This window comes from Oncorhynchus kisutch, unplaced genomic scaffold (assembly GCF_002021735.2).
Source record: "Oncorhynchus kisutch isolate 150728-3 unplaced genomic scaffold, Okis_V2 Okis02a-Okis13b_hom, whole genome shotgun sequence".
NCBI classification, from domain to species: domain Eukaryota; kingdom Metazoa; phylum Chordata; class Actinopteri; order Salmoniformes; family Salmonidae; genus Oncorhynchus; species Oncorhynchus kisutch.
The window spans coordinates 8,801,693-8,816,731 of record NW_022261979.1 but is presented as its reverse complement, the minus strand read 5'-3'; the positions used below and the strand labels follow the sequence as shown (position 1 = coordinate 8,816,731).

General features: G+C 47.6%; 1 protein-coding gene across 1 annotated transcript in view; it reads left to right on the top strand.

Annotated features, from left to right (window-relative positions):
- Positions 1-15,039, top strand: part of cdkal1 (CDK5 regulatory subunit associated protein 1-like 1) — a gene marked incomplete at its 5' end in the record, with an annotated part of 479,592 nt that overhangs the window by 405,495 nt on the left and 59,058 nt on the right. Inside the window, one exon of the mRNA XM_031812234.1 lies at positions 11,243-11,326. Within this exon, the coding sequence (XP_031668094.1) occupies positions 11,243-11,326 (84 nt within the window). The remainder of the gene's footprint in view (positions 1-11,242; positions 11,327-15,039) is intronic.

The window sequence follows — 15,039 nt, the reverse complement described above, 5'->3', positions numbered from 1 at the left end:
TGAGTCTAGTCATGTTCCATATGAGACGGTCCTGGTCTGAGTCTAGTCATGTTCTAGTTGAGACGGTCCTGGTCTGAGTCTAGTCATGTTCCATATGAGACGGTCCTGGTCTGAGTCTAGTCATGTTCTAGTTGAGACGGTCCTGGTCTGAGTCTAGTCATGTTCCATATGAGACGGTCCTGGTCTGAGTCTAGTCATGTTCCATATGAGACAATCCTGGTCTGAGTCTAGTCATGTTCTAGTTGAGACGGTCCTGGTCTGAGTCTAGTCATGTTCCATATGAGACGGTCCTGGTCTGAGTCTAGTCATGTTCCATATGAGACAGTCCTGGTCTGAGTCTAGTCATGTTCTAGTTGAGACGGTCCTGGTCTGAGTCTAGTCATGTTCCATATGAGACGGTCCTGGTCTGAGTCTAGTCATGTTCCATATGAGACGGTCCTGGTCTGAGTCTAGTCATGTTCTAGTTGAGACAGTCCTGGTCTCAGTCTAATCATGTTCTAGTTGAGACGGTCCTGGTCTGAGTCTAGTCATGTTCTAGTTGAGACGGTCCGGGTCTGAGTCTAGTCATGTTCTAGTTGAGATGGTCCTGGTCTGAGTCTAGTCATGTTCCATATGAGGCGGTCCTGGTCTGAGTCTAGTCATGTTCCATATGAGACGGTCCTGGTCTGAGTCTAGTCATGTTCTAGTTGAGACGGTCCTGGTCTGAGTCTAGTCATGTTCCATATGAGACGGTCCTGGTCTGAGTCTAGTCATGTTCTAGTTGAGACGGTCCTGGTCTGAGTCTAGTCATGTTCCATATGAGACGGTCCTGGTCTGAGTCTAGTCATGTTCCATATGAGACAGTCCTGGTCTGAGTCTAGTCATGTTCTAGTTGAGACGGTCCTGGTCTGAGTCTAGTCATGTTCCATATGAGACGGTCCTGGTCTGAGTCTAGTCATGTTCCATATGAGACAGTCCTGGTCTGAGTCTAGTCATGTTCTAGTTGAGACGGTCCTGGTCTGAGTCTAGTCATGTTCCATATGAGACGGTCCTGGTCTGAGTCTAGTCATGTTCCATATGAGACGGTCCTGGTCTGAGTCTAGTCATGTTCTAGTTGAGACAGTCCTGGTCTGAGTCTAGTCATGTTCTAGTTGAGACGGTCCGGGTCTGAGTCTAGTCATGTTCTAGTTGAGATGGTCCTGGTCTGAGTCTAGTCATGTTCCATATGAGGCGGTCCTGGTCTGAGTCTAGTCATGTTCCATATGAGGCGGTCCTGTTCTGAGTCTAGTCATGTTCTAGTTGAGACAGTCCTGGTCTGAGTCTAGTCATGTTCTAGTTGAGACAGTCCTGGTCTGAGTCTAGTCATGTTCTAGTTGAGACAGTCCTGGTCTGAGTCTAGTCATGTTCTAGTTGAGACAGTCCTGGTCTGAGTCTAGTCATGTTCTAGTTGAGACAGTCCTGGTCTGAGTCTAGTCATGTTCTAGTTGAGACGGTCCTGGTCTGAGTCTAGTCATGTTCCATATGAGACGGTCCTGGTCTGAGTCTAGTCATGTTCCATATGAGACGGTCCTGGTCTGAGTCTAGTCATGTTCCATATGAGACGGTCCTGGTCTGAGTCTAGTCATGTTCTAGTTGAGACAGTCCTGGTCTGAGTCTAGTCATGTTCTAGTTGAGACAGTCCTGGTCTGAGTCTAGTCATGTTCTAGTTGAGACAGTCCTGGTCTGAGTCTAGTCATGTTCTAGTTGAGACAGTCCTGGTCTGAGTCTAGTCATGTTCTAGTTGAGACGGTCCTGGTCTGAGTCTAGTCATGTTCCATATGAGACGGTCCTGGTCTGAGTCTAGTCATGTTCCATATGAGACGGTCCTGGTCTGAGTCTAGTCATGTTCCATATGAGACGGTCCTGGTCTGAGTCTAGTCATGTTCCATATGAGACGGTCCTGGTCTGAGTCTAGTCATGTTCCATATGAGACCGTCCTGGTCTGAGTCTAGTCATGTTCTAGTTGAGACGGTCCTGGTCTGAGTCTAGTCATGTTCCATATGAGACGGTCCTGGTCTGAGTCTAGTCATGTTCCATATGAGGCAGTCCTGGTCTGAGTCTAGTCATGTTCCATATGAGACAGTCCTGGTCTGAGTCTAGTCATGTTCCATATGAGGCGGTCCTGGTCTGAGTCTAGTCATGTTCCATATGAGACGGTCCTGGTCTGAGTCTAGTCATGTTCCATATGAGACGGTCCTGGTCTGAGTCTAGTCATGTTCCATATGAGACCGTCCTGGTCTGAGTCTAGTCATGTTCTAGTTGAGACGGTCCTGGTCTGAGTCTAGTCATGTTCCATATGAGACGGTCCTGGTCTGAGTCTAGTCATGTTCCATATGAGGCAGTCCTGGTCTGAGTCTAGTCATGTTCCATATGAGACAGTCCTGGTCTGAGTCTAGTCATGTTCCATATGAGGCGGTCCTGGTCTGAGTCTAGTCATGTTCCATATGAGACGGTCCTGGTCTGAGTCTAGTCATGTTCCATATGAGACAGTCCTGGTCTGAGTCTAGTCATGTTCCATATGAGACGGTCCTGGTCTGAGTCTAGTCATGTTCTAGTTGAGTCTCGTCATGTTCTAGTTGAGACGGTCCTGGTCTGAGTCTAGTCATGTTCCATATGAGACGGTCCTGGTCTGAGTCTAGTCATGTTCCATATGAGACGTTCCTGGTCTGAGTCTAGTCATGTTCCATATGAGACGGTCCTGGTCTGAGTCTAGTCATGTTCCATATGAGACAGTCCTGGTCTGAGTCTCGTCATGTTCTAGTTGAGACGGTCCTGGTCTGAGTCTAGTCATGTTCCTTATGAGACGGTCCTGGTCTGAGTCTAGTCATGTTCCATATGAGACGGTCCTGGTCTGAGTCTAGTCATGTTCTAGTTGAGACAGTCCTGGTCTGAGTCTAGTCATGTTCCATATGAGACGGTCCTGGTCTGAGTCTAGTCATGTTCTAGTTGAGACAGTCCTGGTCTGAGTCTAGTCATGTTCCATATGAGGCGGTCCTGGTCTGAGTCTAGTCATGTTCCATATGAGACGGTCCTGGTCTGAGTCTAGTCATGTTCCATATGAGACGGTCCTGGTCTGAGTCTAGTCATGTTCCATATGAGACGGTCCTGGTCTGAGTCTAGTCATGTTCTAGTTGAGACAGTCCTGGTCTGAGTCTAGTCATGTTCCATATGAGACGGTCCTGGTCTGAGTCTAGTCATGTTCTAGTTGAGACGGTCCTGGTCTGAGTCTAGTCATGTTCCATATGAGACGGTCCTGGTCTGAGTCTAGTCATGTTCCATATGAGACAGTCCTGGTCTGAGTCTAGTCATGTTCTAGTTGAGACGGTCCTGGTCTGAGTCTAGTCATGTTCCATATGAGACGGTCCTGGTCTGAGTCTAGTCATGTTCCATATGAGACGGTCCTGGTCTGAGTCTAGTCATGTTCCATATGAGACAGTCCTGGTCTGAGTCTAGTCATGTTCTAGTTGAGACGGTCCTGGTCTGAGTCTAGTCATGTTCCATATGAGACGGTCCTGGTCTGAGTCTAGTCATGTTCCATATGAGACGGTCCTGGTCTGAGTCTAGTCATGTTCTAGTTGAGACAGTCCTGGTCTGAGTCTAATCATGTTCTAGTTGAGACGGTCCTGGTCTGAGTCTAGTCATGTTCTAGTTGAGACGGTCCGGGTCTGAGTCTAGTCATGTTCTAGTTGAGATGGTCCTGGTCTGAGTCTAGTCATGTTCCATATGAGGCGGTCCTGGTCTGAGTCTAGTCATGTTCCATATGAGGCGGTCCTGTTCTGAGTCTAGTCATGTTCTAGTTGAGACAGTCCTGGTCTGAGTCTAGTCATGTTCTAGTTGAGACAGTCCTGGTCTGAGTCTAGTCATGTTCTAGTTGAGACGGTCCTGGTCTGAGTCTAGTCATGTTCCATATGAGACGGTCCTGGTCTGAGTCTAGTCATGTTCTAGTTGAGACAGTCCTGGTCTGAGTCTAGTCATGTTCTAGTTGAGACAGTCCTGGTCTGAGTCTAGTCATGTTCTAGTTGAGACAGTCCTGGTCTGAGTCTAGTCATGTTCTAGTTGAGACAGTCCTGGTCTGAGTCTAGTCATGTTCTAGTTGAGACAGTCCTGGTCTGAGTCTAGTCATGTTCTAGTTGAGACGGTCCTGGTCTGAGTCTAGTCATGTTCCATATGAGGCGGTCCTGTTCTGAGTCTAGTCATGTTCTAGTTGAGACAGTCCTGGTCTGAGTCTAGTCATGTTCCATATGAGACGGTCCTGGTCTGAGTCTAGTCATGTTCTAGTTGAGACGGTCCTGGTCTGAGTCTAGTCATGTTCCTTATGAGACGGTCCTGGTCTGAGTCTAGTCATGTTCCATATGAGACGGTCCTGGTCTGAGTCTAGTCATGTTCTAGTTGAGATGGTCCTGGTCTGAGTCTAGTCATGTTCCATATGAGACGGTCCTGGTCTGAGTCTAGTCATGTTCTAGTTGAGACAGTCCTGGTCTGAGTCTAGTCATGTTCCATATGAGGCGGTCCTGGTCTGAGTCTAGTCATGTTCCATATGAGACGGTCCTGGTCTGAGTCTAGTCATGTTCCATATGAGACGGTCCTGGTCTGAGTCTAGTCATGTTCCATATGAGACGGTCCTGGTCTGAGTCTAGTCATGTTCTAGTTGAGACAGTCCTGGTCTGAGTCTAGTCATGTTCCATATGAGACGGTCCTGGTCTGAGTCTAGTCATGTTCTAGTTGAGACGGTCCTGGTCTGAGTCTAGTCATGTTCCATATGAGACGGTCCTGGTCTGAGTCTAGTCATGTTCCATATGAGACAGTCCTGGTCTGAGTCTAGTCATGTTCTAGTTGAGACGGTCCTGGTCTGAGTCTAGTCATGTTCCATATGAGACGGTCCTGGTCTGAGTCTAGTCATGTTCCATATGAGACGGTCCTGGTCTGAGTCTAGTCATGTTCCATATGAGACAGTCCTGGTCTGAGTCTAGTCATGTTCTAGTTGAGACGGTCCTGGTCTGAGTCTAGTCATGTTCCATATGAGACGGTCCTGGTCTGAGTCTAGTCATGTTCCATATGAGACGGTCCTGGTCTGAGTCTAGTCATGTTCTAGTTGAGACAGTCCTGGTCTGAGTCTAATCATGTTCTAGTTGAGACGGTCCTGGTCTGAGTCTAGTCATGTTCTAGTTGAGACGGTCCGGGTCTGAGTCTAGTCATGTTCTAGTTGAGATGGTCCTGGTCTGAGTCTAGTCATGTTCCATATGAGGCGGGTCCTGGTCTGAGTCTAGTCATGTTCCATATGAGGCGGTCCTGTTCTGAGTCTAGTCATGTTCTAGTTGAGACAGTCCTGGTCTGAGTCTAGTCATGTTCTAGTTGAGACAGTCCTGGTCTGAGTCTAGTCATGTTCTAGTTGAGACGGTCCTGGTCTGAGTCTAGTCATGTTCCATATGAGACGGTCCTGGTCTGAGTCTAGTCATGTTCTAGTTGAGACAGTCCTGGTCTGAGTCTAGTCATGTTCTAGTTGAGACAGTCCTGGTCTGAGTCTAGTCATGTTCTAGTTGAGACAGTCCTGGTCTGAGTCTAGTCATGTTCTAGTTGAGACAGTCCTGGTCTGAGTCTAGTCATGTTCTAGTTGAGACAGTCCTGGTCTGAGTCTAGTCATGTTCTAGTTGAGACGGTCCTGGTCTGAGTCTAGTCATGTTCCATATGAGACGGTCCTGGTCTGAGTCTAGTCATGTTCTAGTTGAGACGGTCCTGGTCTGAGTCTAGTCATGTTCCTTATGAGACGGTCCTGGTCTGAGTCTAGTCATGTTCCAAATGAGACGGTCCTGGTCTGAGTCTAGTCATGTTCTAGTTGAGATGGTCCTGGTCTGAGTCTAGTCATGTTCCATATGAGACGGTCCTGGTCTGAGTCTAGTCATGTTCTAGTTGAGACAGTCCTGGTCTGAGTCTAGTCATGTTCCATATGAGGCGGTCCTGGTCTGAGTCTAGTCATGTTCCATATGAGACGGTCCTGGTCTGAGTCTAGTCATGTTCCATATGAGACGGTCCTGGTCTGAGTCTAGTCATGTTCCATATGAGACGGTCCTGGTCTGAGTCTAGTCATGTTCTAGTTGAGACAGTCCTGGTCTGAGTCTAGTCATGTTCCATATGAGACGGTCCTGGTCTGAGTCTAGTCATGTTCTAGTTGAGACGGTCCTGGTCTGAGTCTAGTCATGTTCCATATGAGACGGTCCTGGTCTGAGTCTAGTCATGTTCCATATGAGACAGTCCTGGTCTGAGTCTAGTCATGTTCTAGTTGAGACGGTCCTGGTCTGAGTCTAGTCATGTTCCATATGAGACGGTCCTGGTCTGAGTCTAGTCATGTTCCATATGAGACGGTCCTGGTCTGAGTCTAGTCATGTTCCATATGAGACAGTCCTGGTCTGAGTCTAGTCATGTTCTAGTTGAGACGGTCCTGGTCTGAGTCTAGTCATGTTCCATATGAGACGGTCCTGGTCTGAGTCTAGTCATGTTCCATATGAGACGGTCCTGGTCTGAGTCTAGTCATGTTCTAGTTGAGACAGTCCTGGTCTGAGTCTAATCATGTTCTAGTTGAGACGGTCCTGGTCTGAGTCTAGTCATGTTCTAGTTGAGACGGTCCGGGTCTGAGTCTAGTCATGTTCTAGTTGAGATGGTCCTGGTCTGAGTCTAGTCATGTTCCATATGAGGCGGTCCTGGTCTGAGTCTAGTCATGTTCCATATGAGGCGGTCCTGTTCTGAGTCTAGTCATGTTCTAGTTGAGACAGTCCTGGTCTGAGTCTAGTCATGTTCTAGTTGAGACAGTCCTGGTCTGAGTCTAGTCATGTTCTAGTTGAGACGGTCCTGGTCTGAGTCTAGTCATGTTCCATATGAGACGGTCCTGGTCTGAGTCTAGTCATGTTCTAGTTGAGACAGTCCTGGTCTGAGTCTAGTCATGTTCTAGTTGAGACAGTCCTGGTCTGAGTCTAGTCATGTTCTAGTTGAGACAGTCCTGGTCTGAGTCTAGTCATGTTCTAGTTGAGACAGTCCTGGTCTGAGTCCAGTCATGTTCTAGTTGAGACAGTCCTGGTCTGAGTCTAGTCATGTTCTAGTTGAGACGGTCCTGGTCTGAGTCTAGTCATGTTCCATATGAGACGGTCCTGGTCTGAGTCTAGTCATGTTCCATATGAGACGGTCCTGGTCTGAGTCTAGTCATGTTCCATATGAGACGGTCCTGGTCTGAGTCTAGTCATGTTCCATATGAGACAGTCCTGGTCTGAGTCTCGTCATGTTCTAGTTGAGACGGTCCTGGTCTGAGTCTAGTCATGTTCCTTATGAGACGGTCCTGGTCTGAGTCTAGTCATGTTCCATATGAGACGGTCCTGGTCTGAGTCTAGTCATGTTCTAGTTGAGACAGTCCTGGTCTGAGTCTAGTCATGTTCCATATGAGACGGTCCTGGTCTGAGTCTAGTCATGTTCTAGTTGAGACAGTCCTGGTCTGAGTCTTGTCATGTTCCATATGAGGCGGTCCTGGTCTGAGTCTAGTCATGTTCCATATGAGACGGTCCTGGTCTGAGTCTAGTCATGTTCCATATGAGACGGTCCTGGTCTGAGTCTAGTCATGTTCCATATGAGACGGTCCTGGTCTGAGTCTAGTCATGTTCTAGTTGAGACAGTCCTGGTCTGAGTCTAGTCATGTTCCATATGAGACGGTCCTGGTCTGAGTCTAGTCATGTTCTAGTTGAGACGGTCCTGGTCTGAGTCTAGTCATGTTCCATATGAGACGGTCCTGGTCTGAGTCTAGTCATGTTCCATATGAGACAGTCCCTGTCTGAGTCTAGTCATGTTCTAGTTGAGACGGTCCTGGTCTGAGTCTAGTCATGTTCCATATGAGACGGTCCTGGTCTGAGTCTAGTCATGTTCCATATGAGACGGTCCTGGTCTGAGTCTAGTCATGTTCTAGTTGAGACAGTCCTGGTCTGAGTCTAATCATGTTCTAGTTGAGACGGTCCTGGTCTGAGTCTAGTCATGTTCTAGTTGAGACGGTCCGGGTCTGAGTCTAGTCATGTTCTAGTTGAGATGGTCCTGGTCTGAGTCTAGTCATGTTCCATATGAGGCGGTCCTGGTCTGAGTCTAGTCATGTTCCATATGAGGCGGTCCTGTTCTGAGTCTAGTCATGTTCTAGTTGAGACAGTCCTGGTCTGAGTCTAGTCATGTTCTAGTTGAGACAGTCCTGGTCTGAGTCTAGTCATGTTCTAGTTGAGACGGTCCTGGTCTGAGTCTAGTCATGTTCCATATGAGACGGTCCTGGTCTGAGTCTAGTCATGTTCTAGTTGAGACAGTCCTGGTCTGAGTCTAGTCATGTTCTAGTTGAGACAGTCCTGGTCTGAGTCTAGTCATGTTCTAGTTGAGACAGTCCTGGTCTGAGTCTAGTCATGTTCTAGTTGAGACAGTCCTGGTCTGAGTCTAGTCATGTTCTAGTTGAGACAGTCCTGGTCTGAGTCTAGTCATGTTCTAGTTGAGACGGTCCTGGTCTGAGTCTAGTCATGTTCCATATGAGACGGTCCTGGTCTGAGTCTAGTCATGTTCCATATGAGACGGTCCTGGTCTGAGTCTAGTCATGTTCCATATGAGACGGTCCTGGTCTGAGTCTAGTCATGTTCCATATGAGACGGTCCTGGTCTGAGTCTAGTCATGTTCCATATGAGACGTTCCTGGTCTGAGTCTAGTCATGTTCCATATGAGACGGTCCTGGTCTGAGTCTAGTCATGTTCCATATGAGACAGTCCTGGTCTGAGTCTCGTCATGTTCTAGTTGAGACGGTCCTGGTCTGAGTCTAGTCATGTTCCTTATGAGACGGTCCTGGTCTGAGTCTAGTCATGTTCCATATGAGACGGTCCTGGTCTGAGTCTAGTCATGTTCTAGTTGAGACAGTCCTGGTCTGAGTCTAGTCATGTTCCATATGAGACGGTCCTGGTCTGAGTCTAGTCATGTTCTAGTTGAGACAGTCCTGGTCTGAGTCTAGTCATGTTCCATATGAGGCGGTCCTGGTCTGAGTCTAGTCATGTTCCATATGAGACGGTCCTGGTCTGAGTCTAGTCATGTTCCATATGAGACGGTCCTGGTCTGAGTCTAGTCATGTTCCATATGAGACGGTCCTGGTCTGAGTCTAGTCATGTTCTAGTTGAGACAGTCCTGGTCTGAGTCTAGTCATGTTCCATATGAGACGGTCCTGGTCTGAGTCTAGTCATGTTCCATATGAGACGGTCCTGGTCTGAGTCTAGTCATGTTCCATATGAGACAGTCCTGGTCTGAGTCTAGTCATGTTCCATATGAGGCGGTCCTGGTCTGAGTCTAGTCATGTTCCATATGAGACGGTCCTGGTCTGAGTCTAGTCATGTTCCATATGAGACAGTCCTGGTCTGAGTCTAGTCATGTTCTAGTTGAGACGGTCCTGGTCTGAGTCTAGTCATGTTCCATATGAGACGGTCCTGGTCTGAGTCTAGTCATGTTCCATATGAGGCAGTCCTGGTCTGAGTCTAGTCATGTTCCATATGAGACAGTCCTGGTCTGAGTCTAGTCATGTTCCATATGAGGCGGTCCTGGTCTGAGTCTAGTCATGTTCCATATGAGACGGTCCTGGTCTGAGTCTAGTCATGTTCCATATGAGACAGTCCTGGTCTGAGTCTAGTCATGTTCCATATGAGACGGTCCTGGTCTGAGTCTAGTCATGTTCTAGTTGAGTCTCGTCATGTTCTAGTTGAGACGGTCCTGGTCTGAGTCTAGTCATGTTCCATATGAGACGGTCCTGGTCTGAGTCTAGTCATGTTCCATATGAGACGTTCCTGGTCTGAGTCTAGTCATGTTCCATATGAGACGGTCCTGGTCTGAGTCTAGTCATGTTCCATATGAGACAGTCCTGGTCTGAGTCTCGTCATGTTCTAGTTGAGACGGTCCTGGTCTGAGTCTAGTCATGTTCCTTATGAGACGGTCCTGGTCTGAGTCTAGTCATGTTCCATATGAGACGGTCCTGGTCTGAGTCTAGTCATGTTCTAGTTGAGACAGTCCTGGTCTGAGTCTAGTCATGTTCTAGTTGAGACAGTCCTGGTCTGAGTCTAGTCATGTTCCATATGAGACGGTCCTGGTCTGAGTCTAGTCATGTTCTAGTTGAGACAGTCCTGGTCTGAGTCTAGTCATGTTCCATATGAGGCGGTCCTGGTCTGAGTCTAGTCATGTTCCATATGAGACAGTCCTGGTCTGAGTCTAGTCATGTTCCATATGAGACGGTCCTGGTCTGAGTCTAGTCATGTTCTAGTTGAGTCTCGTCATGTTCTAGTTGAGACGGTCCTGGTCTGAGTCTAGTCATGTTCCATATGAGACGGTCCTGGTCTGAGTCTAGTCATGTTCCATATGAGACGTTCCTGGTCTGAGTCTAGTCATGTTCCATATGAGACGGTCCTGGTCTGAGTCTAGTCATGTTCCATATGAGACAGTCCTGGTCTGAGTCTCGTCATGTTCTAGTTGAGACGGTCCTGGTCTGAGTCTAGTCATGTTCCTTATGAGACGGTCCTGGTCTGAGTCTAGTCATGTTCCATATGAGACGGTCCTGGTCTGAGTCTAGTCATGTTCTAGTTGAGACAGTCCTGGTCTGAGTCTAGTCATGTTCCATATGAGACGGTCCTGGTCTGAGTCTAGTCATGTTCTAGTTGAGACAGTCCTGGTCTGAGTCTAGTCATGTTCCATATGATTCGGTCCTGGTCTGAGTCTAGTCATGTTCCATATGAGACGGTCCTGGTCTGAGTCTAGTCATGTTCCATATGAGACGGTCCTGGTCTGAGTCTAGTCATGTTCCATATGAGACGGTCCTGGTCTGAGTCTAGTCATGTTCTAGTTGAGACGGTCCTGGTCTGAGTCTAGTCATGTTCCATATGAGACGGTCCTGGTCTGAGTCTAGTCATGTTCCATATGAGACAGTCCCTGTCTGAGTCTAGTCATGTTCTAGTTGAGACGGTCCTGGTCTGAGTCTAGTCATGTTCCATATGAGACGGTCCTGGTCTGAGTCTAGTCATGTTCCATATGAGACGGTCCTGGTCTGAGTCTAGTCATGTTCTATGGTCTAGTCCAGTTGAAATGCTGTAGTCTCTCTCTGTGTGTGTTCTCTCTCCTTATCATGTATAATGAGCTTGGTATCAACTCTAGATAAAATAACGTTGTGTTTAAACTGCCACTCTTTCTTGTCTTTCAGATTGGGGAGACCCAGCTGGTGCTTGTGACTGAGGAGTCCTTTGACGCCCAATACTATGTGGCTCACAACAAATACTATGAGCAGGTAAGACACCAGGCTTTCATTCAACTCACCCTGCTACAACTCAGTGACATGAGATTTCACTACAGTTGAAGACGATAAGAGATGACATTAGAAGGTTTATAGAATTCTTTCTTATACACGACATCATCATGGAAACATTGGGTTTGACTGTCTCTTATACACGTCATCACCGTGGAAACATTGGGTTTGACTGTCTGTACTCTTATACACGACATCACCATGGAAACATTGGGTTTGACTGAACAAATTCTTATTTTCAATGACGGCCTTGGAACAGTGGGTTAACTGCCTTGTTCAGGGACAGAATGACAGGTTAACTGAACGACAGATTTGTACCTTGTCAGCTCGGGGATTCGAACTTGCAACCTTTCAGTTACTAGTCCAACACTCTAACCCAGGTTAGGTTAGCTTGTAATGCAGGTGGTTACCCCCAGGTTAGCTTAGCTTGTAATGCAGGTGGTTACACCAGGTTAGCTTAGCTTGTAATGCAGGTGGTTACCCCCAGGTTAGCTTAGCTTGTAATGCAGGTGGTTACCCCCAGGTTAGCTTAGCTTGTAATGCAGGTGGTTACCCCCAGGTTAGCTTAGCTTGTAATACAGGTGGTTACACCAGGTTAGCTTAGCTTGTAATGCAGGTGGTTACCTCCAGGTTAGTTTAGCTTGTAATGCAGGTGGTTACACCAGGTTAGCTTAGCTTGTAATGCAGGTGGTTACACCAGGTTAGCTTAGCTTGTAATGCAGGTGGTTACACCAGGTTAGCTTAGCTTGTAATGCAGGTGGTTACCTCCAGGTTAGCTTAGCTTGTAATGCAGGTGGTTACACCAGGTTAGCTTAGCTTGTAATGCAGGTGGTTACCCCCAGGTTAGCTTAGCTTGTAATGCAGGTGGTTACCCCCAGGTTAGCTTAGCTTGTAATGCAGGTGGTTACCCCCAGGTTAGCTTAGCTTGTAATACAGGTGGTTACACCAGGTTAGCTTAGCTTGTAATGCAGGTGGTTACCTCCAGGTTAGCTTAGCTTGTAATGCAGGTGGTTACACCAGTTTAGCTTAGCTTGTAATACAGGTGGTTACACCAGGTTAGCTTAGCTTGTAATGCAGGTGGTTACCTCCAGGTTAGCTTAGCTTGTAATGCAGGTGGTTACACCAGGTTAGCTTAGCTTGTAATGCAGGTGGTTACACCAGGTTAGCTTAGCTTGTAATGCAGGTGGTTACACCAGGTTAGCTTAGCTTGTAATGCAGGTGGTTACACCAGGTTAGCTTAGCTTGTAATGCAGGTGGTTACCCCCAGGTTAGCTTAGCTTGTAATGCAGGTGGTTACCCCCAGGTTAGCTTAGCTTGTAATGCAGGTGGTTACACCAGGTTAGCTTAGCTTGTAATGCAGGTGGTTACCCCCAGGTTAGCTTAGCTTGTAATGCAGGTGGTTACACCAGGTTAGCTTAGCTTGTAATGCAGGTGGTTACCCCCAGGTTAGCTTAGCTTGTAATGCAGGTGGTTACACCAGGTTAGCTTAGCTTGTAATGCAGGTGGTTACCCCCAGGTTAGCTTAGCTTGTAATGCAGGTGGTTACACCAGGTTAGCTAGGCTTGTAATGCAGGTGGTTACACCAGGTTAGCTTAGCTTGTAATGCAGGTGGTTACCCCCAGGTTAGCTTAGCTTGTAATGCAGGTGGTTACACCAGGTTAGCTTAGCTTGTAATACAGGTGGTTACACCAGGTTAGCTTAGCTTGTAATGCAGGTGGTTACCCCCAGGTTAGCTTAGCTTGTAATGCAGGTGGTTACCCCCAGGTTAGCTTAGCTTGTAATACAGGTGGTTACCCCCAGGTTAGCTTAGCTTGTAATGCAGGTGGTTACCCCCAGGTTAGCTAGGCTTGTAATCAATCACATGGAGGCCCTCCAGTTTTGGCAACTGATAATAAGACTAATCTCCTGCTTTTAATGTGCAAACATTCAGTCCAGCCTTCATCCTTCCAGCCTTAAGCCACATTCCAGCTGAACATCCCACAGCACCCTGCTGCACATGGCTTCAAAGCTCCCCTCGTCTCCTTGTCAAACATCCCTTCAAATAAATAAATTTACCCCCGTGTTAACAATCATCAAAAACATGTTTGAAGTTGTGCTTTTAAAAAAAAGGGGACTGGAAGAGAGCAGTGATACTTGTTCTCCCTGCCGGTCTTGTCTCTGGGCTATAAATGTAGTTACTAGTGTCATCTAGTTGCTGTAGCTCCAGGTGGACTGTTGGCAGTTTGATCTTAGTCAAAGGTTTTTCCAAACCCACCCACCTCTCTAAAATGATTTTTTTTTTTCTCGCTTGCCCATCCTAAATCAGGAGCTGTCTAGAGGGCTGAGTACACAATGACATGTGACTGGTCTATAGACATGTGACCGGTCTCTAGACATGTGACTGGTCTCTAGACATGTGACTGGTCTCTAGACATGTGACCGGTCTCTAGGCATGTGACCGGTCTCTAGGCATGTGACCGGTCTCTAGACATGTGACTGGTCTATAGACATGTGACCGGTCTCTAGGCATGTGACCAGTCTCTAGGCATGTGACCGGTCTATAGACATGTGACCGGTCTCTAGACATGTGACTGGTCTCTAGGCATGTGACCCGTCTCTAGACATGTGACCGGTCTCTAGACATGGGACCGGTCTCTAGACATGGGACCGGTCTCTAGGCATGTGACCGGTCTCTAGACATGTGACTGGTCTCTAGGCATGTGACCGGTCTCTAGACATGTGACTGGTCTCTAGGCATGTGACCCGTCTCTAGACATGTGACCGGTCTCTAGCCATGGGGCCGGTCTCTAGACATGGGACCGGTCTCTAGGCATGTGACCCGTCTCTAGACATGTGACCGGTCTCTAGACATGGGACCGGTCTCTAGACATGGGACCGGTCTCTAGGCATGTGACCGGTCTCTAGACATGTGACCGGTCTCTAGACATGTGACCGGTCTCTAGACATGTGACCGGTCTCTAGACATGGGACCGGTCTCTAGACATGTGACCAGTCTCTAGACATGTGACTGGTCTCTAGGCATGTGACCGGTCTCTAGACATGTGACCAGTCTCTAGACATGTGACCGGTCTCTGTTTTACTCTGCTTCTCTCCCAGGCAGCTGGAAACACATCTTTCATCTTTCTGAATGGATGGGATTCATATTCAACCATTATGTCATAAAACCATGAGCCAACGTTTAAAGCCCCATCCCTGACACCACATCACAGCATCCCGCTCTCTCTGTTTCTCTCTCTCTCTCTTTAACTGTCACTCTCTGTGTCTCTCTCTCTTTCGATCCTGCTTTCTCTCTGTCTCTCTTTCTCTTTCTCTCGCTCTCTGTCTCACTCTCTGTCTCTCTTTCTGTCTCTCTTTCTCTCTCTGTCTCTCTTTCTCTCTCTCGCTCTCTGTGTGTCTGTCTCTCTCTCTCTTTGTCTCTCTTTCTCTCTCTCTGTCTCACTCTCTGTCTCTCTCTCTCTTTCTCTCTCTCTTTGTCTCTCTTTCTCTCTCTCTTTCTCTCTCTCTTTGTCTCTCTCTCTCTCTGTCTCTCTTTCTCTCTGTCTCTCTTTCTCTCTGTCTCACTTTCTCTCTCTGTCTCTCTCTTTTTCTCTCTCTCTTTGTCTCTCTTTCTCTCTCTGTCTCTCTTTCTGTGTCTCTTTCTCTCACTCTCTCTTTCTGTGTGTCGGTCTGTCTCTCTGTCTCTCTCTTGTTGTTTT